This window comes from Tinamus guttatus, unplaced genomic scaffold, assembly GCF_059628265.1.
Source record: "Tinamus guttatus ecotype Peru unplaced genomic scaffold, ASM5962826v1 Tinamus_guttatus_pri_ptg000777l, whole genome shotgun sequence".
Taxonomy (NCBI): Eukaryota; Metazoa; Chordata; class Aves; order Tinamiformes; family Tinamidae; genus Tinamus; species Tinamus guttatus.
The window spans coordinates 99,886-127,391 of record NW_028289311.1 but is presented as its reverse complement, the minus strand read 5'-3'; the positions used below and the strand labels follow the sequence as shown (position 1 = coordinate 127,391).

Sequence of the window (27,506 nt, the reverse complement as noted above, 5' to 3'; positions counted from 1 at the left end):
TTTGGTGATAGAGGAAACTTGAGTCATTGCGAAAGTGGAAGAATCTGAGCCAAATGTTGTAAGAGTAAGACAAAGTATGACTGAACTCTTTGCGGATTTATATGCATATATAAATATAAAATATGTATATACACGCAATTCAAATGAAATGTAAGAATTTGTGAGATTTGGAAAGATGTATATAATCTGGTTGTTGTGTTTAGCATAAGAAAAAACTAGGTGTTTATTGGAGGAATAATCTTCTAATTATTTTTTATCACTTTTTATTAGCAAAACCAAATAGGAAGCTGACGTTCCTGTACTTGGCCAATGATGTTATACAGAACAGCAAAAGAAAAGGACCAGAATTTACAAAAGATTTTGCTCCAGTAATAGTGGAGGCTTTTAAACATGTTTCAAGGTATGGTAAACTATGCTATCTGCAATATAATTCATATTATATTTAAAGGAGAGGAGGGAGTTGGAGAAGTCCTCAGTTCATCCCTTCTGGCCCAGCCTGCTTTCATGTGTTAATTCTGTACTTGAAATCTTAATTTACTCATAGTTCTTTTGATCTTGACTAGTTATGATGCTGTTAAAGGTATATAATAAATTTATCTGCATTCAGTCCATTTTGCCTTAAAGCCATTAGTTATGCCTTTAATCATGACTTTTCAGTTTACATTAATGAGTTAGATTGGTATTTCCCATTACTAGTTTTGCATGATGTTTCATTCCCTTAGCAGTCATATATCTCATTGCAGGAGCAAAATGCTAGTCTCAAAAACTGAATTTTAAAATACTGCTTTTCTACTCTAGAGTCTTGTATTGAGGCAAGGCTATTTACATAATATTGCATAATAGGGATACAGACAGATTTATATATTGAACACAAGGAGAGAGAAGGATTGGGCATTGGGATCTTTTGTTTGTTTGCTGGGATGTGTTGGACTGGTCTTTTTCTTTTCTGCAAAATTCATTTTTGTTGTTTTTTGAGGCTATTTAAGTATTTGTAAAGCATGCCAAGATCCTTATGTAAAGGATAACCATTGCTGCAGGCATGATTATATTTTGCTTTGATCTAGTGCTGACTTTCTTTTTTGTTTTGTAACAGTGAGTCTGATGAGAGTTGTAAAAAACACCTTGGCAGAGTACTCTCTATCTGGGAAGAAAGGTCTGTTTATGAAAATGATGTATTAGAACAACTTAGGCAAGCTTTATGTAAGTATTTTGTGTATGCATGAAGATTCAGTCTCTTGCTTGAAATGTTATTTCCTTGACTCTTCTGTTTCTTTCAATTTAGATGGAGACAGAAAGGTCCGGAAGCGTACTTACGAACAGATCAAAGTTGATGAAAATAACTGTTCACCTCGAGGTTCTCCCACTGATCCTCCACAGGTAAAAGTGTGTTTATAAAATTTTCAAATGTCATATAGCTCGATATACAGTTTTTCAATTGCTCTTATTTCTGAATACTGTTTTTTCTCCTCTGTAATGAGATATTTCTTATGGGCTGGATCACTGCTCAGTGTTTAGAAAATTATGGTGAGGGTGATTACATCCCTATCTGGGTCCTGGCGATTCTAATATTCCCTGATAGGATGTAAAATTTCCCCAGTGCTGTGCTTAGTTGTACTTTGTGATCTGTATTAGTCTCCTAAGGAGAGACTGCTATACTTTTGCATATCCGAACATCCTCCTTATTGCAAGGTGAGATGGAAACATTTTGTTTCCTGAAGGTACCTGGTGCTGGACGTCTTTGTTCTTCTGTGAAAAGACAGCTTAACATTAATGTTTGGGCAATGTAAGGGAACTGTGAATTTTTGAAATGGTGTGATTATATATATAAAAATTTTCATTATTCAGTATACGCTTGCAAGGTTTAATCTACTAAAGTGTTTTGAACAATCTGCTCACCTTGCTTCCTGAAACTTCATTTTGATATGCTTCATTACAGGTTGGAGCTCGGAAGCAAAACGACAAGAAAGTTAAATAACTGTTTATTTTTAAAATACATGGTAAAATGAATGGTACTGGAAAGTGATCATTAGTGCCAAATACAAGATTCATAACTAGTCCTGGGGCAAGAATTTAAATATAAATCTGTTTTAGGGAGGTGACCTTTAAAACTAAGAATATAATGATGTACTGAGAATTAATCTCTATTTTATATCTTTTACAGTCTGAGATAAGACAGTGTTATAATGCTGATATTGTAAATGCTTATAAGCCAAAATGGGTTCTGTAAGCTCTCTATGAAGAATTGTTTTTTATTTGATTTTATTGGTATAAACTAGCTCTCAATCTTGCATGCTTTTTTCAGACAACAGATCTTATTAGAGCATTACAAGAACTAGAAAATGCTGCCTCTGGGGATGCAGCAGTTCATCAGAGGATAGCTTCTTTGCCTGTAGAGGTCCAGGATGTTTCACTGTTAGACAGAATAACAGGTGAGGTCTGGAGAACCAGAAACTGAAACGCTGCTATGAGAACTTAAAAACATACAACGAAATCTTGCTTTACCTGTTTCTCTCTGCTTGCCTTTTAGATAAGGAATCTGGGGAACAACTTTCCAAAATGGTAGATGATGCATGTATGTTGCTGGCGGATTACAATGGCAGGTTGGCAGCTGAAATAGATGATAGAAAACAGCTAACTCGAATGTTATCAGACTTTCTACGATGTCAAAAAGAATTCCTTGCAGAGAAAGAACAAAAGCTGGAAGTGCGTAACATTTTGTTTTAGTCCATTCTTCACTAAAGCTGGAGTTTGTAAATAGTTGGTTTAAACACCTTTTTTCTCCAAAGGTAAATATTTAATCATCTCTCCTGGGTCTTAGCTTCCAGCATATTAACAGGAATTCTGTGGCTTTGGTATTTTATAACTATTAAACCAGTTCAACGTTAGATAGCAGTACAGTTGTAACAGTTGCAGTCACTTCAGGATTTGTCTTTATAATGACAACTGAACATGAGGAAAAATAGATAAGAGACTTAATTCAACCAGTGCAGTTAGTCTTATTGTGAATGGTACAAACGTAATTCTCCGTGTAGCAAATTTTGGTCACTTAATCATTGATGTCTTACTTAATTATGTGCTATAAGTTTAAGTATCCTTATTTGTGGAAAGGCTTCACTGACAGAGGTGAGTTTTTTGAAGCTGCTTTTAAGAATTTAACTGATTTCTGCATAACCTAACTTGATTCAAGCTTCTATTAAACCTAGTAAAATAAAATTAAACGTTTTAGGTGCTTCAGCCTCTTAACACAGCTGGTTAGCAGTGTCTTTCGCACTGAGACTTGTAGTCCCTTGTCGCCACTTTTAGACATGAGTATCTTGGTATTGCAGGAAGAGAATTGAAGCTGTGTCTCCTTGTAAGGCAAGGTAGCTCTACAGTTGTAGTGGGCTGGAACTGCAGTGTGCATGTAGTTCTTGCATGGTGCACAAATGAATTGCCTTTCAGGTTGCACAGGCCTATTATAAAAACCTTTATTCACTCCTGTGAATTTCCCCTTTTTATAACTTCAAACTTTCATTCAGGCTTTTTAGTGCAGAAAAATAATGCTTACAGTGTCTCTGAAGAGGTCAGCTCAATTTCATCATTCCCTGACTAATCATATTTTTTGATTTGCTTCCTTTGCTCTGTGCCTTACAGAGATGATTGATGAAAGTTCTTACTGCAGAGCTTGTGTTTATTTCATCTGAGTGAAGGATACCTGCCAACTTCAATTAAAATAGATACTACAGTGTAGTGATGATCACAGAAGCATCTGATCCCATGGCACAATGTAATTAGAAAGCTTTAAGTTTCTAGTTACTTGCCATGCTTTCCCTATTTGTGTGAACTTGTGATGTGTTCAAAAGACAGATTCCCACAGTACTAATGTGGGACTGTTGTCATAAGATGTTTGCAGTTTTCTGCAGAAGATAACTGTCTGTACTTGCAGCCTATTTAGGTGTAGGCTATTAGGATAGTGAACTGATTCAAGCGTGGTAACTTATTTCAGACGTATCCTTCCAGAAACCAGAGAGCTTGATGCATCAGAAATTATAAACAGCGTGCAGCTGTGAATAGAATACTTATTTTTTGCTTCAGAAAATAAGACAGTTTAATTTCTCCTTATCAGTAGACCAGAGTTCTGTGTAAGAGAATACAGCACACTTCTGGTTTTGGACTAGTTTTAGATGCTTTATACAATGTGAGTGCTGCGTGTTCAGTAACAGTTAACAGTCTGTTCTAAACAAATTAAGTCTAGAATATTGAGGTAGATGGAAAGAATCTTTTTACACTCCTTAGCGAGTTATAAATGCAAGTTCTTAACGAAGACCTTTAAGATAAGGTGGTGTTGGCTTAAGGCTCTACTAGGTCTGTAAGTCAGGAGACTATAAGAAAGAACCTAAAATCATACTTCTAGACTTGTTTAGGTGTGTGAGTTTCGTGGGTTTTTTTGTTTGTTTGTTTGTTTTGTTTTGTTTGTTTGTTTCCTAGTGCTCGCTACATGTGGCCACTTCCAAGCTTGGGAATTGGTGCCTGATTTGGTGCCTGATATCTGGATCTTACACTTCAAAATTTAGACTATGTGTAGCGTTTGCTGACAGAATTTTTGTTCTCCATTTTTATGGAATGGCTATCTTCTGGGATAAATGCCAATTACCTGTAGTCAAATGCCCATCTAATCCTTTGTTTTCTGAAACATAAACTTGGTTTCTATAGACTTAGAGAACACCATGCCTCAGACTCAGCATTGCCTTTTTGGCTTCTCATTCGAAATAGAATTGGAGAAGGGCCTGTCACCTATTTTTTTGAAGATATATTCCTTAAACTCTCTGTTCCTAGTATTTGTGTGTCAAACTTGACTTCTGGTAAAAATTCTTTAGTTCTAGATAAGATGGTTTCCTTCAGTAGAAAGCTGCAACTTGACTTTTTTTGGGGTATAACAGTGTCTCTAGGTTATAATGTGTCAGTTTTTTTTTTTTTTCTTTCTGAACTTATCACATATGTGTCACTATATTGTTAATACACTATGTGATTGTCTAATTAAACCCAGGTATGCTAAGAAGCAACTGGTTGTGTTAGCAGAATCTTGAAATATAACATGCCATTGACCTGGTTTAACAGTATTAGAATTTAAAATCCTAGAGAATTCTTGTTGAGTGTAAGGTAAGTGACCTCGAATAACCTATTTTTGTGTGAATGTATTTTAAAATAAGAGATGTTGTTGTTTGTGTCTGTTGTACCAGAATTTCATGACTTCCATAAAAGTCAAGGTAGTGTATGTGATACTAAATTTTGACAGAAGACTTTGACCACAGGTGAATAATAAAGGGTATTGTGTCCACACAGAAAGCTAACCATAGTGTTTGCTAGGTGGCTGTCATAACTCTGCTCTGGGTAAGTAGTGTCATTTTTGTCTCTTTAAACTGTTTTATTTAATGTCTGTCTAGCTTCTATTGCAGATGGTGGACATGGACGTATCTTCTAATGATGTCACCCTCCATTAGCGCACATCCTGCTAAAAATAAATTTCAGAATCAAAATCCTGTATTGTCTGTTGTTTTTGAAAACTGGAGAAATTATGTAACTGCTCATACCAAGCCTGTGCTGTTTTCATCTGTATTTGCACGAACATTACTGAGTTTATGCACAAGATGGATAAGCGCTTATCCAGTGCCACTCCTTTCTCTTGGACACAAAAGCTTTCATGTGTTTGGTAAAAAGTATGGTCCTTTAGGTTATTTGGGATTCCCATTGCAAAAGGCTGGGTGTCACTTTCATTGAAGTTCCTGCTACTAAAAGGGAAAAAGCAGCGAAAGCAATACTTTCTAACTTAAAATGTAGATGCATTTTATAATTGCTCTTATGACCCTTTAAAAAAAGACTCTTTCAAAATAGCATTTTTATTTCACTCTTTAACAGGTTAAAGTTGAGTGTACTTCATTTGTATCTGGAAGCTTATATAGTCTTTACAAGTAAATGCCATGCTGCCCATTAGAGGAAAACATAAGCATTGCACTATGATACTGTAGGAAGCATTTTTTGCAAAACTCTGAAGACTAGTGTTGCTTCCTGTCTTCCACTTCTTTACTTCACTGCTCCCCTTCTGCCTCCTTCCATCCTCAGTTTTTGAACAGAAAGGTTGGATAATCTTGTGTTTTTAAATCAAAGCTGGTAAATAGAGCTATTTATGCTGTGCAAGAACAGATAATAAGCTATAAAGAAATAAGTAGCCATGTGCTCCTGTCTCCTGCAATATGCACCATTCTGTGGATACTCTAGAACTAATGTTCCTTATAATTAAAGGGATGATATGAATGAGAGGAGTACTTGGCCTTACCTTTTTGGGGGCGTGGGGGAGGCATGGGGACTTCCTTTTACCTTTTGCACACTCTTAGTGGTTATGCGATAGACTCTTCAATTTCAAATTAAGGCTTCGGAAGAACAAAATTTCATATGAATTACACGTCTGGACAAAGGATCATATGAGACATTTTCTCAGAGTGACACTTGCAGGCAGCTTCTATTCATTTTCACTTCATTTTTAGAGTAATAAGTGTTTGTTGGATGGTCCAGTTTCTTTTATATAGTACTTACGTCTACTTAACACCTTAAACTTGGGAAGATTCCTATTGCTAAAATTCAGATTCTCATAAAGGAAATGTTGTTCCAGAAGGCCTGCCATAGTTTAGCAGCTTCCTTTTAATTAAGAGACTTCTGTTGATGTTGCTGTTCTCTTACATTCATTATTTTATACAGCTGTGCAAAGCGTATTCATATTAATTTCTTACTTTTGTAGGCAAATTGAAATAAATTAGGTTTCAGGTCCTTGCAGCTGAGCAGCTTCAGTGTCTTGTCCTGCACTAGTCAAAGGTAAAGATTCAGCTGTAGCCTGAATCCTACATTGCTTTTGGTGTAGCTTTCACTTCGTAGTATTCTAGGTAATCTACAATTCTCTAAATGTGACAATCTCAGTAACTCAAATTAATATTGAATTCAGTCCAAACTATACTACTGTACTGAAACTGCTGCTACTGGTGCAGTAAGGTACAAAACTGCTAGTTGAGAGAGATTATCAGGAAGTGGAAATAATAAAGGTGCATCTGTGCTTTGAAGGACTGTTTTGAATATTCAAAATCTTCAGATAAATTCTGGGCAGCAAAAATCTACCTATAAGTGGTGATACCAATAATTGCTTTGTTACAGTCTCTTTGACACTGTAAATTTGTGTGTTTATTTCTATTGAAGATTACAACTCCAGGAGTTCTGGGTTCTGTGTGCTTTCAGTTCAGTGTAGGATGTGACTTCTACTGAAAATTGTTTGAATACTCCTTGGATATTCCTGGACCGAGGAGACTGACTGAGTCTCCTGTTTCCTCTACTGCAACTTGCAATAAAGGAGGGGAAGGCATTCACTAGCACTTTTTTTTTTCCCTTCTCCTTTTGCGAGTCAAACTCGAATAACCTTTACTGTTTTTCAGAAAAACTTACACAGCTTCTAACTAGGAGAAGCCTGTAAGCTAGGGATCTCTAGTAGATGTCATTCTGTTTCTCATACTGTACCCTATATGAAATAGAAGTGCTTGGAGTTTCCTGTTGGGTAGTTGTAAGTCCCTGCTCATAGGCTTGCTTTAAGATGCTTTACTTTGCATGTAATATATGCAGCTTTGGAGGTCAGTTACTTTAAAACTGAGTTGTGCAAGTCTTTTACTCAAGTTTACTACTTGATGTTGGAAAAGAAACTTAACTTCAGTAGACCTAGTAGTAGACCAGAGGTGATAGGAGAGAAACCAGAGGGAGAATTTGACATTTAAGTGCAAGACTTGTCATCTTTTAAGATTTATTGAATGAGAAGTGTGAGGGAGTATTTCAAGTGGGAGATTGTCACAGGTTGCATCTTACTTGCAATAGAAAAAGGCTTCCTAAACATGCTTATGTATTGCTGACCTGTCTTTTAAATGTAGTCTTTTTCTTCTGCAAATGTGTTATTTCTATTGCAGAAAGTGGCAAGAAATACTACTTTTAAGGCTAAGCTTTGTAGAAGTAATTTACTAGAGTGGAGAATAGCAGTCCTTATATCAGATACAGCAAAGAAAGGTCCAGGTGTCAGTGTTGTGTTGTTCAGTGTTGTTTTATGAGAGTAGCAAGTTTATAATCTCTGGCCTTAAGCAAGACCAATCAATACCCTTTTTGATATTGTACCAAACAACTGATCTTAGATATTATGGTACAGAATAAGATAATTTCACAATTAGTAGCTGAAAGAGTATTAGATTTTTAGATTTCTGTGTTACCATTCAGATAACCAGCTTTTACTGCCTTAGTGAAATTATCCATGCTAAGATTTAAATATGTCCTAACTTTTGTAGCAGATCTTATGTTGCACCTTACTCATCCTTGTTTTAAAAGAACAACATTTTGCTTAATTATGTTTTAAAGCATTGTCACATTGAAGGTGCTTCTGAAACAGAATAATAAAACATTGTACAATGTTTTCCAAAAACTTTTTTACCAGTTTCACCCTTGTTTGTGGAGGGTGGTTTTTTTCAAGCTTTACTCTGCAGTTACTTTAAAAAAAAATAATAGAAGAACAGGTGCTTGCAATCCAGTACCTGGATACCTTCCAGTATATGAGATACCTTCTGAAATCCTTTTTGTAAAGAGACACAGTGAGGATATTCACTTTGAAAACAGCAAGTCTTACCTCAATAATGACATTCTTTGTAGAATGTTCCTGGCTGTAGCAAGCCCAGACTTAAATTGCTAACCAAGTTAAATGGCATTATTTCCATTTTTCTGAAGTGTTGTTTTTTTTTTTTTTTTTTTTTTTTTTTACAGGTATGTAATGGGATTCCTCTTTTGTCCTAGTGAAGACTTAGGATGGAAAATGAAAAAAGGAATAATGAGCAGGATGTGCCCCATGTAGAACTACTAGAGTTCTTAATAGATAACTGTAGACTGACAAGTGACTTAAAATGTGGTGCTTTTTTGAGCAGAGATACTCCTTTTGCTTTGATCAGGTGCTTGCTGGAGAGAGGGGAGATGGAAAAATTTACGTTTTTTAACAGATGTTGAAGCCCAAGCATGCATATGTCAATGTGACCAGTATAGTGCACGTTTTTGGTTCTTTTTTTTTTTTTTTTTAAAAAGCTTATTCATTTTTCTACAAGCCTTTATTCTCCACAATAATACAGTAATATTGCTGCCAAGTAAAGCATACTTTTATTCCTGACGATGGTATCACTAAACCAGATAAAATTTAGGAACATATTTTTGAGAATTACTGCAAACATTTTTTTTTCCCTTCCCTTAACTGAAGCCTTCTTTTGCTGTTTGTGTAACTCTTTAAAGCACCAATAAACTTGGAAGAGAAACATAAAATATCAGGTAGCTAGGTTGGGGAAAAGTTACCATAAAAGGCAACTGTGTAGAATAAGCATCTTTTCTCAGTCAGTTTGAGGTACAAAGAAAATGTTTGCAAAACATGCTTCATCAAAAAACACTGGAAGGAGAGGAAAAAGGGAAGGAAGCTTTTGCAAAACTCTACTCAACAGTTTGAGATTGCTATAAAATAAATGAATAAAAAACTCATGCTCTAGCTAATGGCTTCTGAAACTTTCATTTAATAGGAAAATAAGTTAGCATATATTTGAGGGTAGTTGTGCTTAGATAAATTTGCTGCTATTATTAGGATCTAGAAATTTTACTTAAAAATTTTAGAGAAGTTAACTGCATTGAAGAGCTCCATCCACGTTAATCTTTACTGTGTATACGTGTATTTTTTTTTTTTTTTTCCTCTGGAAAGTTTGACTAGAAGTGCTTCTAGAGGTATCTAGAGAGAGTTCAATGACGGAGGAAAAAAGGGTAGCTTTTTTTTCTTAACCTTGCTGAGAAACGAAGCAGACATCGTTCCTTCTCAGCTGTAGCCCTTGGGTGCTTAGTAAAACCGGTATGGTGTTAGCCATATAAACAACTTGCATAAAAACTGATACAGAATTTAGTGACACTCACTTGTTTCTGGCCAGAAAGGTAATGCATTTTAAAGAGTTTGAGTGCGCACAATGTGGAAACAGTCTACCAGACACAACTTGAGTACAATATAGTTATTGTAGACAGTGGATGAATGTTCTTATTTGGTTGTCTCCTCACTTATACACAGGTAACAATATTCATGCTTCTGTAATAGATTAAGGTGACAAATATTTTCAGAGTCCGTTAATCAACTGCCCCTTTATTAGTCATACTTTACTGCCAGGATGGGGGAACTTAGTAACTTGCCTATCTCCTCAACTAAAGTGGAAGTGTAGGGGTCAGAAACAACTGTTTGCAAGATTCTGGCAAAATTACGCTAATGTTTTAAGTCAGTGTATTAAGGGGGGGTGAGAGGATATTATAAAAGCTAGCTTTTATTGCTTCTTAGAGAGCTCAAAAAATACTATGGATTGGATGGGCCAAATAATGGAGTAGTAGGATAAGAACCCCAGAGAAAGTGAAAACTTATGGAAGGTAACACTTCTTTCGGTGGCGATATAGCTGAAAACTCTGACTCTTTAAGAATTGCCTACATCGCTGTTAAAGCATAAAGTGCAATGCTGAATTTTGAAGAATGTTTCCTTTAAGCTCTTGATTAAGCTTCAGTTAAAAGACTGACCTGATTCTGAAGATTAATCTCCATGGAAAATAATAGTCTTTTTCCTCAGAAAAGTAGATCTTCATGACTTCCCTCCATACTGAAATACACATGCAACCTGTGTATTCTGAAACAAAATACAGGGAGAGAATGGGAAGAGAAGGGCAGGGCTTTATATGTTGCTGCAGGAAGCTTGTAGAAATGTGTGTACTTATTTTGCTTTGGAAGCTGAGATTCCTAATCATATATAATTGTGTGTGTATATAAACTATTCTTGTTCTGGCATCTTCTCTTAAAATTGTCTTAGAATCTGAATGATTTTATTCCTGGCTAGATTTCCCTGACCAAGATAGCATGTTACCGGTATCTTGGAGGGGGGAAAAAATGCTTTGGATGATACAAATGGAAGCATGGTTGAGGACAGTGAAAACATCACATTATTGATGGTCTCTTGAAGTTACATGTACTGTATGTACTAAGTTAATGGAGATGGAAGAGCTACATCAGCAACAGATCAGGAAGCAGGTACTCAGGGAGTGAGTGCTGTTTTACTCGCAGACTAGTTCTCTAGCCCTGTGGCTGTGGAAAGGGAGAGCTGGAAAGAGTTCTCTGCCATAGGATTGCCCTTATTCCTTTCCTGTGAATTTAACTTTCAATAAAAATCATGGACAAGAGTAGATTTACTTCTGTGTTCAGGCAGAAACAGTTTAGATGTTTTTCAGCTTTGGTAAATGTAAAAGAATCTTGCAGATTAGTCTACTTTTGAAGTTTGCCACTGTGGATGGCAGTATTAATAAAGAGAAAAAAAATACAGGGAGAGGACAAACCAATCACAATGGCACGTATCAATCCTGTAAATGAACTGTATGTCACTCCAAAATTTCACTCCATTAAAATATAAGGAAGATGAATCTCCAAAGTAGAAAGCATATTAAATTCATTTGCTTGACTTAGTGTCAAACATTTTTCCAACATTTCTCAGCTAGTATTGGGCCATAACTGGAGGAAAAAGGAAGTAGATTACTATCATAGACTTGTAGGTGGCTGTTGGTCTGTTTTCTCAGGAGACTGGACTAATGCAGTTGTACTGTCTATCAATTCTTGTCAGTAGACAAAATAGTGTAATTCCTTACAAATTTGCTCAAGAAAAAAAAAAAGTTTTCAGAAATAATGGATTGAAGACAGACCTAAAGGAAAGCTAATAGCTTGTGCCCCTTAATCTGCTAAGGTTCGTGCAGCTTGGATGCTTGGAACCAGCCATAACTGCTTCTGGCTCTTACCAAAATAAGCCTTGGAGGCTACAGAAGACATCAAGGGAATTGAGGTGTGGAGGGGAGGAATGAAAGGCACACTGGGATTTGCTGTGAGATAGAGGTAGGAGTTTCAGTTATCTATAGAAATCAAATGGCATCACCACTCATTGGACACCTTTTTACCTCTGTGCTCCTCATCTTGAATAAATAGTGCTATTAACAGTGAAAGTATTTGCATGCAGTAATAGAATTGATATGAATATTGCTCTAAAATGACTCATCTGAAGAGCCAGTATTTTTAGGCAATTTTCTTTTGTTCCTAGCAGCTTCTTCTGCTGTATTATCTTTTATCGCTTTCATTATGAGGCAAAATCCTTGGATTTGTTTGCAAAAGAACCTTTCTATTTAATTCTCATCATCTGCAAAATTGGCTTCACAAAAGGTTCTAAATTTTTACTGCTTTGATAATTCAGGAATATGTTGTTAGTGCATTAAAAAAGGAAGTTAATCTGCTTGATTTGGGAGCTGTGCATCAAGAAAATGAGGAATCTGCTGTTCTGACCTCTTTTTCTGTACGTATTTTTAAAAGGATAAAGAGATTCAGTATTTGAAATAGGGTGGTATGAATTTAAGCGGGATTACTTGGAATCCTTTGTGTTGTGAAAGTGTCAAAAAAAAAATTAATGACTTGTTTTTCACACTCTGCCAAAAAAGAACTTTTTTTAAGGTAATCAAAAACATTTTTTTGAGGAAATAGGGCAAAAGAGGAATGTATTGTGATTGTATTTCTTGCTAGGCAGAAAACTTGGTGAAGAATAAGTCACTACGTCTTTTTTGTTAGTGGACAAGATGAGGACTTAGAGGAGATAAATTACTGTTAAGAGCATGACTTGCCCCAACCTTAGTTCTCTGAATTGCAGATTCGTTTCCTAGCCAAAAATGAGGACTTTTCTCTCCATAGCTGGGTTTGTCTGTCACTGGATATAAAACGCTTGTATATGCGGGTGAGCGAAGGAATTGAGAAGTGGGAAGAATACCACATGCTTTTAAAATAAATCATAGAAGTTAAAGTATATGTGCTTCTGTATGCTGGAATATATATCAGTGTTTTGTAAGATAGCACAAGTCCCAAAGTATTTGATGCTATGCTGTGAATCTTTTAATTTAGGCTTGTGAATGATACATAGAAGTGACTACAAGAATAAGCTTTCGCTCTGCCTGCAAATTAAAGGTTTCCCTCTGATTTTTTTTGATTGATTTCTCCTTCCCATCCCCATTCCTCCAAAGAAGACTTCTGTATGCTGCCGCATCTCTGATCTAAATGTGGAGACTGTTTTGCAAGTAGTACATGAACCAGTTTTAAATCTCTGCTGCATGCAGAATTTGGGGATGGGAAATGCATAGTGGCTGCTTGAGTTATTACTGCATTACAAAGAGAGATATGTTTTCAAAGGTACACGCTGAAAGTAGGCAATACACATTTGAACTTTGGGTTCTACTGTTCAAACACTTGTAGATTTACTTCTGAAAATACGGCATAAATGACACGTCTAAAACAGTAATAGGGCAATGTGACAAAGGTTGGAGAAGCAAGATTGACATCTGACTGGAATCTTAGAAGTCAGAAGTCAGGACACTTTCTGCATCCGTGTTCTTCAGGTGTCTCATTATCCTTTTCCATTCTTAATTATGTTTTTTTCCATCCTTTTTAAAAGTCAGTAGTGCATAGATGACATTTGTTTTACAAATACACAAATTTTACACAAATTTTTCTGTCCTCTCACTGCAAAGGAGGTAGAGGGGTAGCAATTTGTTTCAGTGTTCTGCCTGTAAACTATTTATTGGATCTCATGTGGAGAGTTGAGCTACTTTTAAATATTTTTAAAAAGAGCCTTAGCATTGGCCTGTTGTCGAGGATGAGATAAGGACTTCCAGTTACGATGACTGTAGAAAGCAGAAGACTGATCAAACAGTGTTACTTAACCCTGTTTTATACTACTGTAATGTTTTCAAGCACATGAAGTTTTGGAAGTAGAGGAAATGATTCTTCAAGGGCCAGTGATAGGAAATTGGTTGTTTCCTGCATCACATCCTAATTCATTGTAATCTGTGTGTCATTGCTTTCCCCTGCCACCTGGGTGTATGATCTGCCTTCTCCTTGTATGATGGTCACTAAAATGACAGTAAGAATAGACATTTTTATAGAACCGTTTTTCTTTCTCTCATTTTCCCTGGTCGTAGGTTACTATCTTATGCATCAAGACTCAACAGAGTAGCTGAGATTGGTGTTTTTCATTGCCTAAGCATTCAGAGCATCAAGGTGAAACTTGGTTAAATTCAGGAGCATCACAAATTCTCCCCTTTAAAATTACTTCTTAGTAGAGATGGAGTTGATTGACATACATCAAAATGAGCCATGGTCAAAAGAGGGGACTGTCAGCCCAATATATTTGATAGATCATTGGATGAGCTCTACCATCAGTGTGCCGGCTTCATTCTAGAATACTTGACCTCTCTAATCCTGATAATCATATGATATCCAGAAAAATCTTAGGCTTACATTAAACTGATATTTGATCGTTACGTTCTAACCACATCCTTTCAGTCTTTCACTCCAGTGATGCCATGGCAACCAACATTAGTAACAGATATTGCATAGGTGTAAGTCATGCTTAGCCTTTTTCAAGAAAATGATGCTTTTCTTAACCTGTAATACATTAACCTGTGGTTTAAAAAAGTTTGGGTCTGAAAGGTGTACCACTGTCGTTAGTATTACAAATACTGACTGTTTAGCGAAACAGTTCAGCATGCCATCTTGAAAGCGAGGCATTTCTTGGGCTCACCTTCACAGGTTATGTAGTTAATGAGTGCCTTTTCAGTACAGAAGTTTGTCATTGGTCTTTGAATTGTGTTAAATATAGTCTCCGTGGAGAGAATTAACTTTTGTCTACATGATTGCTCTTAGAGATAACCCACTTACTGCAGCTCGCTATAGCATTATTTGATGATACAGGAGTGGATAGATACAGGAGTCTCTGTTCATAAGTGTGGAGAAAGCTATGCATTACTCCTAGCCAATATTATCTCAAAGCTTTTTATTCCAACATAGGAATGTTGTGAGTTAAAGCACAAGCAGAATTATGGGTACAAATCCAGAACAGAAATTGTGCTCAGTATGAACACTGATTTTGTTGATGGGAAATTACACCATCTGGCCATGCTTTGTCCTCTAAGAAAGGAGCTAAGCTCAGCTAGAGTTCTGTCTAGATCATGCCTGTTTCTTTTTGAGGTGACGTATTCCCCTCAAGAATTAGTGTTTCCTCGTTTTCTTGATTTCTTCCTGGGCCATAGTGCTATCTTAGAACGTGGATGGCAGCAAGATGTTTAATCAGCTGAGTTATCCTCCAGAGAGTAATCTTTAAGCCACTACTTCTTTGGTTTCCTGGCTAGTTTCTCATCTATCGTTTATGTGGATTGCCAATTAATTTTTCTGCTACAGTGCTTATAAGAGAAAGTCGGGCTATGCTGATCAAAACAAGAGGTTTCTTTCTTCTGCAGCCAGTTTGCACACATCGTTTTCAGCAGTGCTGCCAAGAAAGAAGTGCTTTGAATACTTTGTTGTTGTAAGTCATTTTGTTCTACTGGCTCATCAGTGTCTCCTGCCTTATGCTGAGAGAAGAATTAAGGCCCATTGTGCATCAAAGAGGGTCTTCTGTTGTTTGCAATTCCACACCGAGAAGTTAAGCTTAGTGCTAATTATGGAGTCTGAGGTGAATGCTTCTCTATTATTTGGCTAATCAGTAGAATTGAACTCTAAAGGATCCTGCAACTCCTTTCAAGCCAGAGACTTGAAAAAAAGTTTGTGTGTGTGTATCTGCAGAGCATAAAATGACTATTAATAGAAATAGAAAACTTTCAAATAAATTATAGGGTTCAAGATTTTTTAAAAAAGCTCCCTGTCACTGTACTGAATAGTCAATCTCAGTCTCTTCCCTTCCTGACCTCTCCCTTCTGCTTATACATGTACAATTTAGTAAAAAGCTTATTCCAAACTCCTTGAAGCCATTTTGGAAAATAGCCACTCACTGTAGTTCAAGGAGAATTAAGCTTATCTTCATACAAATTACCCTGAGAAATTATGTGCACTCCGTAGCTGATGTAGGTTTTATTTTTATTATTCTGTTCAATATTAGCCAACAATTCTTAAGCTTCTGAGGATTTTTTTCATATGCGGGCTGTAAAACAATCTTGATCCCTTGAAGTTCAATATTGAGTTACCTGTAAATATACATTGTCTTGATATCTGAATAACTAACATCAAGTTAGGTAATAATAACTAAGAGCAAGATAAGTTATAGAAGCTACCCTTAATAAAGCAAATCTAATAAAACTTGCTGTTTGCAGTACAATCTGGATTTTAGCTATCTTCAGTTACCAAATGCTGAACACAAACTCCTGGTTTAATGCAACTGATAAACATGTAGCATTAAATACGTTTTTTTTTTTCAATTTGAAAAAAAATATAATTGTATTATGAGTTAAGATTTATAACAACAAAAAATATTTTTCTGTAAAGACAATGCCCAGTTATCAGAAAATTGACTGAAAATACTAAATTTGAGTAGAGCTCCAGATTTAAAAAAAAAAAAAAAAAAAGAATAAAGCTGTCTGAAAAAGTATAAGCATAAAGAATGAACTGTTTGGAAAGACACAATACTACAGTGGGTAGAATGGATACCTTAAAGTTCTGACAATTGAGCGAGCTCTAAATCTGCATTAAAATTATTTCCATATAATAGTGATAGGAGACACTCTATTCAATTTATGAAATATTTAAGGGCAAAAGCTTTCTCATATGCTGTTGCATACAGTTGCATTTGCTTGATAAAGCATATTGTGCTTTTTAATGTCACATTTATGTCAGAACTTTCTCTTAAAATCATGCTATATACTGAGGTATTTAATGTTATACTGTTTTTGACATACTGCCTTATCATCCTTCCTCCCCCAAAGATCAGTTTGTTTGGAAAGGTAATGGAGTATGCCCTATATTGTTGCACATTTTTCACGTCTGTGTTAGTGCAGGGATGGATTTGGGAGTTTTTTGTTTGTTTTGTTACTTGGGCCTGTTGTCCTGACTCTTGTTAACATAGGTCAGAGCAAGTAACTTTCCCTAAATGGTGACAAAAGCATGTATTTGCAGCTCATCCCTGTTAGGTGTGAAAGAGGGGATGGTTGGGCTCTGTCTGGGCTATTAACAGAGTTGTTTTTCCTGTTTCAGTTCAAGACCCCTTTGCTATACTGTTGAATATCAAGTGCATGCTAGAGCTGTCAACGCATCACTGAGGCCTGATTTGTCCTGCTAAGCCTTTTCAGCTTGTGGTGCCTGGCCAACTTTTTTTTTTTCTGCACGGGTGCATTTGTAAGGTGCCAGCAGAAAAATTGCCTTTGCATTAGCAGATGATTCCTTTCAAAAAATATGAATGCCTGGTGATGATACTTTTACAATGACTCTTTAAGACTGCATGCCAAGCGCCAAGGGGACTATAAGTCATAGTTTTCTCTCTTCCCTGCAACTGACTGTGTCTAGCAGACTGCACATCTTCAAATATGTATTGACAAGCTGTTTTGCTGTGCCCTGGAGCCTTGTAAAGCATCTCACTGGCAGAGAAGCTGGCCAATTTAACAGTTGCCTGGACTTCATCTAGCAGTTCAGATCTGGTGGTTTTATTTGCCTTGATGGAAGGAACAGTCACCAGATGCTAGTCTTAATTTAGTAATTTTTTTTGAAACAATGTTTATGTGAGATAAAAAGATGTGAGCTTACGAACAGTCCAGTTTCAAGGGACTGCTAAACAAGTAGAGAACAGATGGACAAGTATTTTAGAAATTCTTAAATTGTGCTACAAGTGCCAGAGTGCCATCTCCCTTAGTTCAGTTCTGTGAGAGTGGATTTTATGTGGAAAAGAGGGAAATTGGCTGTGGTGGCACAAAAGCCACCAAGGAAATGTACCTGGACAAAATGTATCTGAATTGTACACTGATATGCAGGAAGCACACGGAAAACCAGAGAATTCAGGCTATATGCCACTTAATATAATTCTATTTTTTCAGTATCTTAGAACTCCAAAAGAACTAGTTTATGAAATTCAGTGAGGGAATTGATGGCAAGGAATAACAGAGTTACTTATTGGTACTTAATGAAAACTTGAGAATTAGTCATTATCAGAAAATTATTATTATCAGTCATTATGAGATTTATCGGAAAGCTCTGAAATACTGCAAACTGTGATTCTTTGCCATATCCCCCTAGTTTCCTTTGAAAACGTTTATTAGACTGCCTTCATTTTAGGTTTCAGTATCATAATAATCAACGACTGAAGCAACATTTAACTTAGCATATTGTCCCAGTGTCCTGCTCTTCAAAGATCACTTCATCTAAGATTGGATGTTAATTCAAATCTACAAAGAAACGGCTCCTTAGATTACATAAACAAGGGTAATAGTTTAAAAGGCCTTTATTAGGGAAATAGGAGGCTTGAATAGATGAAAGATGTTTTTAAAAGCTAAGACATTTTAAAAATGATTGCTAACCTCTGTTTTGTGCATTTATGGAGTTATTGCAAGCTTTAGGTCTTTTTCTTCCCTGTTAGGAGCTATTTTCATTCAAAATTTTGTGGGGAAAAAAAATGTAAATGTCTGTGTTCTTTTTAATTTTATTTACCTGCTCTAAGTTTTCCCTTCTCTCGAGACTGGTTTCCCTCTGGTAATTCCTTTACTAGCAACCGCTTTTACACCCTTTTTTGTTATAAAAATAAAACTAGCACTTTGAGTAATTTATGACTGGATTAATGTTGAAAAGAGTTGGTATACCAGATTCACTACTTGAAATTGGTTGTCTGAGAGGTGACTTTTTAACTGCGATGCTTTTTATATTTTCTTTCTGCTCTCACTTGGTATCGCCTATGAACAAAATTCTCATCATAGTGTTTTAATGCTAAGGTTGAGAGTAGGCTTTTTTTTTTTTCATGGTGGAATTTGTATCTGTGTGCACTGTCAGGGCTGTAGAAGAGATGTGGTTTGTTTGCTTGCATTGTGTAGTGGAAATCTTTCATGGGAGTATTCCCATAGGACATACGAGGGGAGGTTCAAGAAGAGAATGAATCAGAATAGCTATTACTCCTGTGCAATTCTCCCTTTCCAGCCTTTCCTTTCTCACATTCCCATGCCTACCACTGAATGCTGCACCTGAAGGATGTATTTCACACTTCTGAAAGGAAAGGTAAAAAGAAAATAATTATGCAGTATATCAAGTGTCTCATTAATCACATAAACAGTGTTTTTGATTATCAAGAGAGGCTTAGCATTCAGAACTACCATTAAAGTAAATAAGATCTGTGGCTGCTCATCTTCAAGTTGTAACTAAATCCTCTTCTTTAGAATCCATATCTATAAAACTGGTATATCAGCCCACCTAGTGAATTTGTGAGAATGATTCAACAGGTGTAATATGAAACTGTTTAGCTAGTAAAATTTATTAGAGTATGCGCACATTGTATGACTCCCTGGCCTTTATTGGCTTATTCTGAGAAACTCCCTGTTTAAGAAATAGGCATATATGCTTTGTTCAAGAAGCTTTTCTCAAATCATGCGATGGTTGCCTTTTGCATCAGTTTCTTCATTTTTTTAGGAATCCTTTGTAGATTAGAAGAATAACAAATTTTTCTTTTAAAAGAAAAAATAATAGGTCATTAACAAGATCTTGAGTCATCTGCATTGATAGATTACTTAGAAAAACAAGGTCAACAGCACTGGCTACAACAGCACTGGATGCATCTGCAGCAGAATGTTGAGGTCCTCCACCTATTTTAGTTATCTTAGTCTCACCTGAAATATATCCCAATATATATCCCAATTTCAGGTGAATCCAACCCTTCTGAATCAAAAGCTGGTTATTTTTATTGTTTCTTGCTTCGAGGCTAGCACTGTGTATGTCCACATCACAATTGTAAAAGCTGTAGACTTCCATAAATTTCGTTCTGTTTAAAGCTTTGTGCTGCTAGTGCTTAACCTTGGTACTTGGTTAACCTTGGTACTATAAAACCAAGTTTTATGCTTTATACTTTCTTTAAAAAACAGAACCTGAAATCTCCTAAGTTCAGGCCTGAACTGTTGTCTTCATTTCAAGCTGCACTTTCATCTTCAAAATAATTACAGGTAGCCTTGGCTTCATAGAATTTTCATGTATGTGTGTTTGTTAAATAATGAACACAAAAGTCCACCTTTTTGCACTTGGATGCAACACTGGCTTTGCACATATAGAATCTGTAGTTGGAATTGAGACCTTTGTAATAACCTGCAGACAAGGGTTGTATGAAATGAGTCTGTATTGGAAAAGCATGCCTTTCACACTTTGGTCATTAAGTATGGTAAATATTTGAGCCTGAAGACTTAACACATTTTCTTTTACATGCATTTTTCTAATGGACAACCACATTTTAGTAATTACAGGCTCCTTCAAAGTTGTTCCCTGATAGCTTTCAGAATTTGGATTTCGTTTTTAGATTGTTTGTGAGTAGGTGTAACTTCAAAAAGCTATCTCTAAGTCCAAGGCTATTTCACCTTTATTTTCTAGGGTTACAAACCTCTTCTCTTTTTGCCCTTATCTGTCTTACTGTATGGAGAATCAACTTGAAGATTTGAGTGTAGTTGCTAAGAATTATTCTGAAATGCACCATTCCTTGTCATCAGTTTGACATCACATAATTCATGTTCCTTCTTATGAGATTATGGAATCGTGAAGCCCTTCTTTTGATCAGGGACATTTTAGCATGCAAACGAAAATCAAACCTTGGGAACAAGTTCACTTTGAATATCCCCATTGGAGACTTGTGAGATAATATCAATTTCCTGTTTGAGATTAATCCTGCTCAAGCTTAAGAAGACTTCCCTAGCAATCCCGGCTCTAGACAGCTATACTTTCTGCTGATTGTTGGCCAAGTGCCTGGAATGAAGTTTTATGTTGTGTGTAGTCCTCAAAAGTCTAAGGAATGGGGAGGTGGAATGCAGAACTTGCAAAAGTGCCAAAATAGCTGATGACTACAGAGTGTAAGGAATCTAGGATAGTAGACCTTAAAGTAGATGGGGCAGAGCTTGGGCATAGTAGGAAAAGAGATCAGCTGGCCAAGGAGATTTGAAAAAAGTGACAGGCCCAAAGAGATTGCTGAATCGAAATGGAGGAGCTGGAATTTCTTTGGGCACAGATTGAAACCAAGAGAACATGAAGTAGGAGGTGAGAGAGAAATCTCATGCTTTATAGCCAGTGGACAGGGAGTGGCTGAGTGGTTTGGGAAGAAGTAGGTGGAGCTGAAACCAGACGCAGCCAAAACTATAGACAAAGTGGTAAGTGGAGATCAAGATTGGAGAGGGAGGAATTTAGTTGCAGAGCCAGAAATGGCTCTCCTGTTGGGGAGAAAAAAAACAACAACAACAACAAAAAACTTGTGAATATGTGTACTGGATGCAAACAGAGATGTGGCAGGAAGTCTGAGAGGCATTGTATGGGCTTGCAGGGGGTGAAGAGATTGAGTCTAGGGAACAGTATTTGAGGAATGAAGGCAGAGACCAGGAGTCAAGACTGAGGCAAGTAAGCTTTTGAGACCCAGGTTTAGGCTGGAGGAGGCTGGGCAAATTAGTTGTATTTTCAAAGAATGAGGAGAACAGTTTGTTACCACTGTGAAGGATTTCACATTTCTGATACTCAACTTTCTGATGTCCTAAAATACCCAGGCAATGCCCTGCTAAAATCTTTTATTCCTATTTACTATCAGTGCACACAGGAGTTTACCACCTGAAGATGCCCAGTTTATTTCTGTTGATACCACAGCATACTTGCTGATGTTAGACAAAGTCATTTAGTCAAGGTTTCCTCAGGTGGTCAGCAGTTTTTATGTGGGTTGCATGCTTCTGAGTTCATTGCTTCCTAATGGCTTCATTTACAGATGTGTGGAGGAGTCTATAATTTAACTCAATAAAGTATGGTTTGAAATAGTAAGTTATTTATAATTTTATGTACTAAGGAAAGCCAGATCCTCAGAACTAATGCATGCTTTTGATTTTGATCTCTCCCCCCAACTCAAAGACGTTTTCCAAATAATTTGTTTTGTTATGGTGAAATATACCTCTAGAAAATCTGTGAAGATATCAGTAAATCTTTGTACAGAGCAGAATTTAAATAAGATGTTACAATAAACAATGTATGGGTAAAGGTATAGAACAATAAGGAAAAACAGAATAGCTCATTCTTTCAGCACTGTCTTTTTTTTTTGCCAAGTATAGTAAGGCCTAATGGAAAAGTGATATGATTATGTACTGGAAACCTGAAGCTTCTTACCAAAAGTATATTTTCAGGAGAACGGACAAAACTAACCTATCCAAGCCACACCTTTCCTAAACCTATCAAAAGTGTCCTTATTTCTCCAGCTTTTATATGCATGTTTGTACAGGATGCATATAGATGTATTTAGAATCTGTTTAGTGTGTTAGACACTAAGCCATTTCAAGCTTTTGCTCATCCAGGTGTCACTTTTTCTGGCAGAAAACTTCCCAGACAGAGCAATGTATTATGTTTTAGTAAGGTGGAGTTTATAAATAAATATAATGTTTTGGAAACTTGAAAATCTATATATCAAAATTTCACATGTTCCTTGCCTTCATCTGAAGCCTTCAAGATTTCTAGCAGTTTCAGGGCTGTTGCACACAGCTGATAAGAAGCCTGTGTGCTGTGAAGGGACACCTACTTCGGCACCCAATGTCAGAAGGTTGGAACTGACTTATAAAAACACGGATTTCAGTTTCAAACCTGATGTACCTACAAGCCATGGATGCTTGTGTACCTACCCCCCCCCCCCAAAAAAAAAAAAAAAAAAAAAAACTGACGCACAAAGAAGTTGTTTGCTTGCTTTTGTGTATTGATTTTTCTCTTCACCTTTCTAAAGCTAACAAGGATCGAGATTAAATATTTTTGTGTTTCTGTGACTTTTTATTCTCTCTTTGGAATCAGACATATATGCTTCTTCCCTTTGCTATATATTTTCTGCCACACAGTATTTTGAGGCATGCTGGGTCCTTGTAGCTCACATAAAGGTTCAAAGTAGTTTTAATGCTCCAAAGGAGAAAGCATATCCATTAAAGTGCATGTTGCTTTAGCTACAGCATATACTTGAGGTAATTACAGGAACTCTATTAAAATCTATTTCAAACTGTGTTAATTGAAAGGAAAATACTTTTGGTCTAGGTTTGGAAGGGGAAGCAATAGATTGCTGACATTACTTTCACAGAAACTCCCTATTGTATGCTGTCAAAATACTGGAAACTTGAGTAATTAGTGGCATTAAAATTCACAAAATGAATTGTTCTGACTGTCTCATAAGCCTACTTTATGACTGGAAGAACCAAAAGCTGTCACTTGAAATAGGGTTATGCTAGATCCCTGAAGAAATTGAGAAGACTTTTAATTCCATACATCATCCTGCATTTATCCCAAGAGTGAGATGATAGGTAGCAAGTGACCCGATGCTGCCTAATGTGACAAAACAAAACATACTTTTGCCTTTCCTTGACTATGTTAAGTAAATGGCTTGATTTTTTCTATTTACACAAGCAGAATTTGAAGAATATGTTAAAATCGGTATAGTGAAAATGAAATTGAAATTCTATAAGGATTTCTGTAGCTTAAAAGTTGTATAGTATTTAGCATTTCTGACTGATTAACAATATCAGAAATAAAGCCTGAAATTCCCATTCCAGTCTCTTGCTCTAATTTTTAATTCATGCTGACAATACATTTACTGAGTAAAAGGAGGTATTGTTTATGCTGAATACTTGATACTTGTCTTAGAACAGTCCAGGACTATTTAGGTGATCAAAGTTATTTTAGCAACCCTACAGGTGCATAAGCAAAACCTTTCAGATGTAACCAATAATTTTGCATGAAATTAATACTGGGGAAAATAGTCCCCTGTGAAAGTATCTCAAAACTGAAATGTCTGCACTTTGAAAATTAACCTCCTTTTGAACAGAAGATTTTGGACTAGCAAATTTCATAAAAATTGCATTTCCTAGCTTTTGGTGTATTGATAGTATGTAGTGAATCATAAAACCTTACATCCATTTTGACCTAATGTCATTTAGTAATGCTAAAAACTTGACTCAACCTTTCCCAAGTTTTCTGTTCTTAAGAAGGCCCAAGGAATGCCAATAGACTTTAGAATCTCTGAGTGTATGAATCATGCAAAAGGTGTTGGCTGAGGAGGGAGGCTGTACTTGGAAGACTGAATTTATGAGAGCATTCTCCTTATTCAGGAAATGTGCTTACTCTCGGCAATATTGATCAAACTGATACTCACTAAGCAACAAGACCCAGATCAAATGTATGTGGAAAATACTGGATTTCAGAAATGTGATGTTGCTATGGAAATGATTTATTACTGGCAAAAGGGAATTTCGATGAAGTCACGCCGCTGGTAATATAATTTAAGGCACAATTCAGAGGTGTTGGAGAGAAGTCTTGAGAGAACTTAGCTCCTAATGCAATATGTGCTTATTTGCCAAGCCTTTCACTTTGAACTTCTGAAGGGATGCCAATTTGCTGTTTCACGATACCTAATTGACCGAGGATGATGTCCATGGTCAGAATTCAGCTTTTTTGGACACCATTTATAAGAAATAACTGCTGTATTTTAAAGTGTGGGCTGCTTTTGTTTATTTTTTTATTATTAATTTTGAGTTTATTGAGCATTTTGATTCTGAATCTCTTAGCGTCAAGCTTGCCATAAGCCTGAGGAGACCACTGCTCAATCTCCAGCAAGCCATGCTCCAAAAATAGTGTTGTATATACTGACAAATTGTCCTACTGCAAAATTAAACCTGTCTTACTATTACTTTAAAATCTATTCCCTGAAATAAGTCAGGTGTATTCTTCTGCAAGCTGGATTAAAATAAATAGTGGAAAAGGCATGAAGTATTCTGTTACTAAATTTTCAGACTGACAGGCACATGACCGTGGCTCTTGCATAGAATCAGCTCCCTGAGGATTCTGGATACTGCTATAATGTTAGTAGTTAAAGCGTAAAGTATTTGTAACCTTTGGGCTTTTATTTCCAAAGTCATTTTGTGATATCATCTGCCCCAGTAACAGTGATTTGGGCAAGTGTGACCAAGTGATTGTTTTCCAAGCCAAAATGGACTTTTGCAAGTCCAAAGTGGACAATTGCAAGACTTTTTTCTTCTTCTTCTTTCATAAAAGGAATACTACTTGTGCACAGTCACCACTGTTTAAAGCTCTGCTAACTATGAATCTATATTATTTTCAGTGTGTTTGTTCCCTTATAAAGTTCTGAATTGTACAGAATATTCACATTTTAAATATAAATGATATTGAGAAATTGATAATAATTCAGGGGTGATTTTAGATTTAAATATAAAATATAGATATATCTAAATATATAGATTTAAATTATTTTTATCTATGTTTTACCAGCGCATTAAAGGTCGAAATTTCTCTGTGTTCCTGATGAACTTGCTGCCCTTGGTTGCAAGAAGGCGGCTGCTCTGCCACCTATGGTAGCAGACTTGTGTTTATGAGTTTATGAGTGTCCAATGATCTGAATCATGCCATAGCTGTATAACATTTGCATTCTACTATCAAAGGATTTTTTATTGATGCAGTTTTGTATGGTTTTGTATATACATGTTTTGTATGTTGATTGTATACAGTACCAAAGTCAAATGATAAGCAAATTCTACAGTAGACAGTGTCTCTAATTTTTTTTTGTTCTGTGTATTCTTGCCTGAGAATGCTTAGTCATTTAACTTGTTTAAGGAGCATGTTATCTAGAAAATGTCATGTGCAATAAATATGAGGGATGGTATTACAAGATGAAGCTCATGTTGAACGCTGCTATGTTCCAGGAATACAAGCGCAAGCTAGCCAGAGTGTCCCAAGTCCGGAAAGAGCTCAGGTCACGCATCCAGAACCTGCCTGATCTCTCACGACTCCCCAATGTCACGGGCAGCCACGTACACCTACCTTTTGCAGGAGACCTCTACAGTGATGACTGATTCTAAGAACATCCTTCCATAGCTTCAACTTTTCTGTGAAATGAGGGGTAGGTTAGACTGATTCATACTCTTGTAGTATTTTGTATATTGTTGGAGAGTGTCCGTAAAAATACTCTGAATAATTTATTTAAAAAATGGTTTAAAAATTGATTTGTTTATTATTTTATTGGCAAGTGAACATAGGGGTACATTTATAAAAGAGTGGCATCTCCGTCTATTGCATTAAAGAATGAGTAGTTATCTTACATTTTGTACAGATTTTTGTTGGGTACCCTGTAAAAAAAAACTCATAAGATTTTTCTTATGTACCCTGTACTTAATTAGATCAGTATATAATCAAAGCATACTTTGAGGTATGTTTGTAAGTTGACATATTTCAATGACTAGTAAGGCATTAAAATGGTATGGAACATAAACATTATGGAAATGACAACTTATTGTAATTTAATGCAAAGTCAAAAGTGATCTTACTGGCTATTATGCTAAACTTACTTCCAAAACAAGCCAGATGGCTTATTTTAAAGTAAATGTTCCCTTTTTATTTTGTAAAACATAAATCATGTTACTCAAAGCATATCCTTAAAGGACTCAAAATGCTGCAATATTTTAGTTTTTAAAAGCCAGCACAAAAAAAAGTACACAACTGACCATTTTAATTAAATATCACAATAGTAACTTTTCTCTTTACAACTGCTTAGTTTCCTAGTTGAGGGACCATTCATTTGTACTCTGATCTCTTTCTGGAATACCCGCCTCCATCCAAAAAAAATGATCCTAGAAATGCAAAGCCATTTTACAACTTTAATTTAAGCAGAAAGTCATTCTCTAAACTGTGCCTATTCCTAAATGTCCTAAAATGTTATTATCCATGCAACAACATGATGCAACCATGCTGTAGGGTAGTCTTGTGGCTTTGGGCTAAATCATCCTTTTCCACTGAGGAACACAGGAGGCCAATGTGAGCTTCTGTTCCCTTACACTGCTCCAGCAAACATTTTTGGTCTCAAACTTCTTTTCTAAGAGAGAAGATAGTTTCAGCCTGTGTATGATTTAAACTGAAGAAATATATTACTGAATAGGTATTCTTAAAGAGATCCTTTGCATGGCACAAATGTGATGTTTGTCTACAGGTAATTAGATTTGTCAAAATTCCTTGTTACTATACTAAGTGCCAGCTTTTATGTTCATCTAAAAGCTGAGGATAGGTACCTAGTGGACTGCCAGAAAGTTTAGACTTCTTTCTTTTTTGGGGGGAGGGGTCAATTGTAATTAGGCTCTTAAGTATTTAGAAGTGATTTTTAAAATGTCTATGTGCACTTTCTGGCATATAAATGACCTTAAAGAACTAGACTGAAAGTATTTGAGTTGGATCTCATCTGCCTATTTAATGATAACATTTTGTTCACGGGTCTGCACTTGTCAGATATTGTTTTCTATCCGTTAAGTTCAACGTTTACGAATTTAATGCTCCTTCTCGCATGAAAGCAATTTTTAAAGGAAGTCTATTCTACCTTGTCAAAAATTACAAT

At 36.1% G+C, this 27,506-nt stretch overlaps 1 protein-coding gene across 1 annotated transcript in view; it reads left to right on the top strand.

Moving 5' to 3' along the window:
* LOC148591499 (regulation of nuclear pre-mRNA domain-containing protein 1A) overlaps positions 1-26,287 on the top strand; it is a 36,357-nt gene extending 10,070 nt beyond the window's left edge. Inside the window, exons 2-7 of the mRNA XM_088537462.1 lie at positions 271-400; positions 1,094-1,200; positions 1,283-1,377; positions 2,303-2,429; positions 2,528-2,703; positions 25,828-26,287. Of these exons, the coding sequence (XP_088393588.1) occupies positions 271-400; positions 1,094-1,200; positions 1,283-1,377; positions 2,303-2,429; positions 2,528-2,703; positions 25,828-25,977 (785 nt within the window). The 3' untranslated portion in view covers positions 25,978-26,287. The remainder of the gene's footprint in view (positions 1-270; positions 401-1,093; positions 1,201-1,282; positions 1,378-2,302; positions 2,430-2,527; positions 2,704-25,827) is intronic.
* The last annotated feature ends 1,219 nt before the right edge of the window (positions 26,288-27,506 follow it).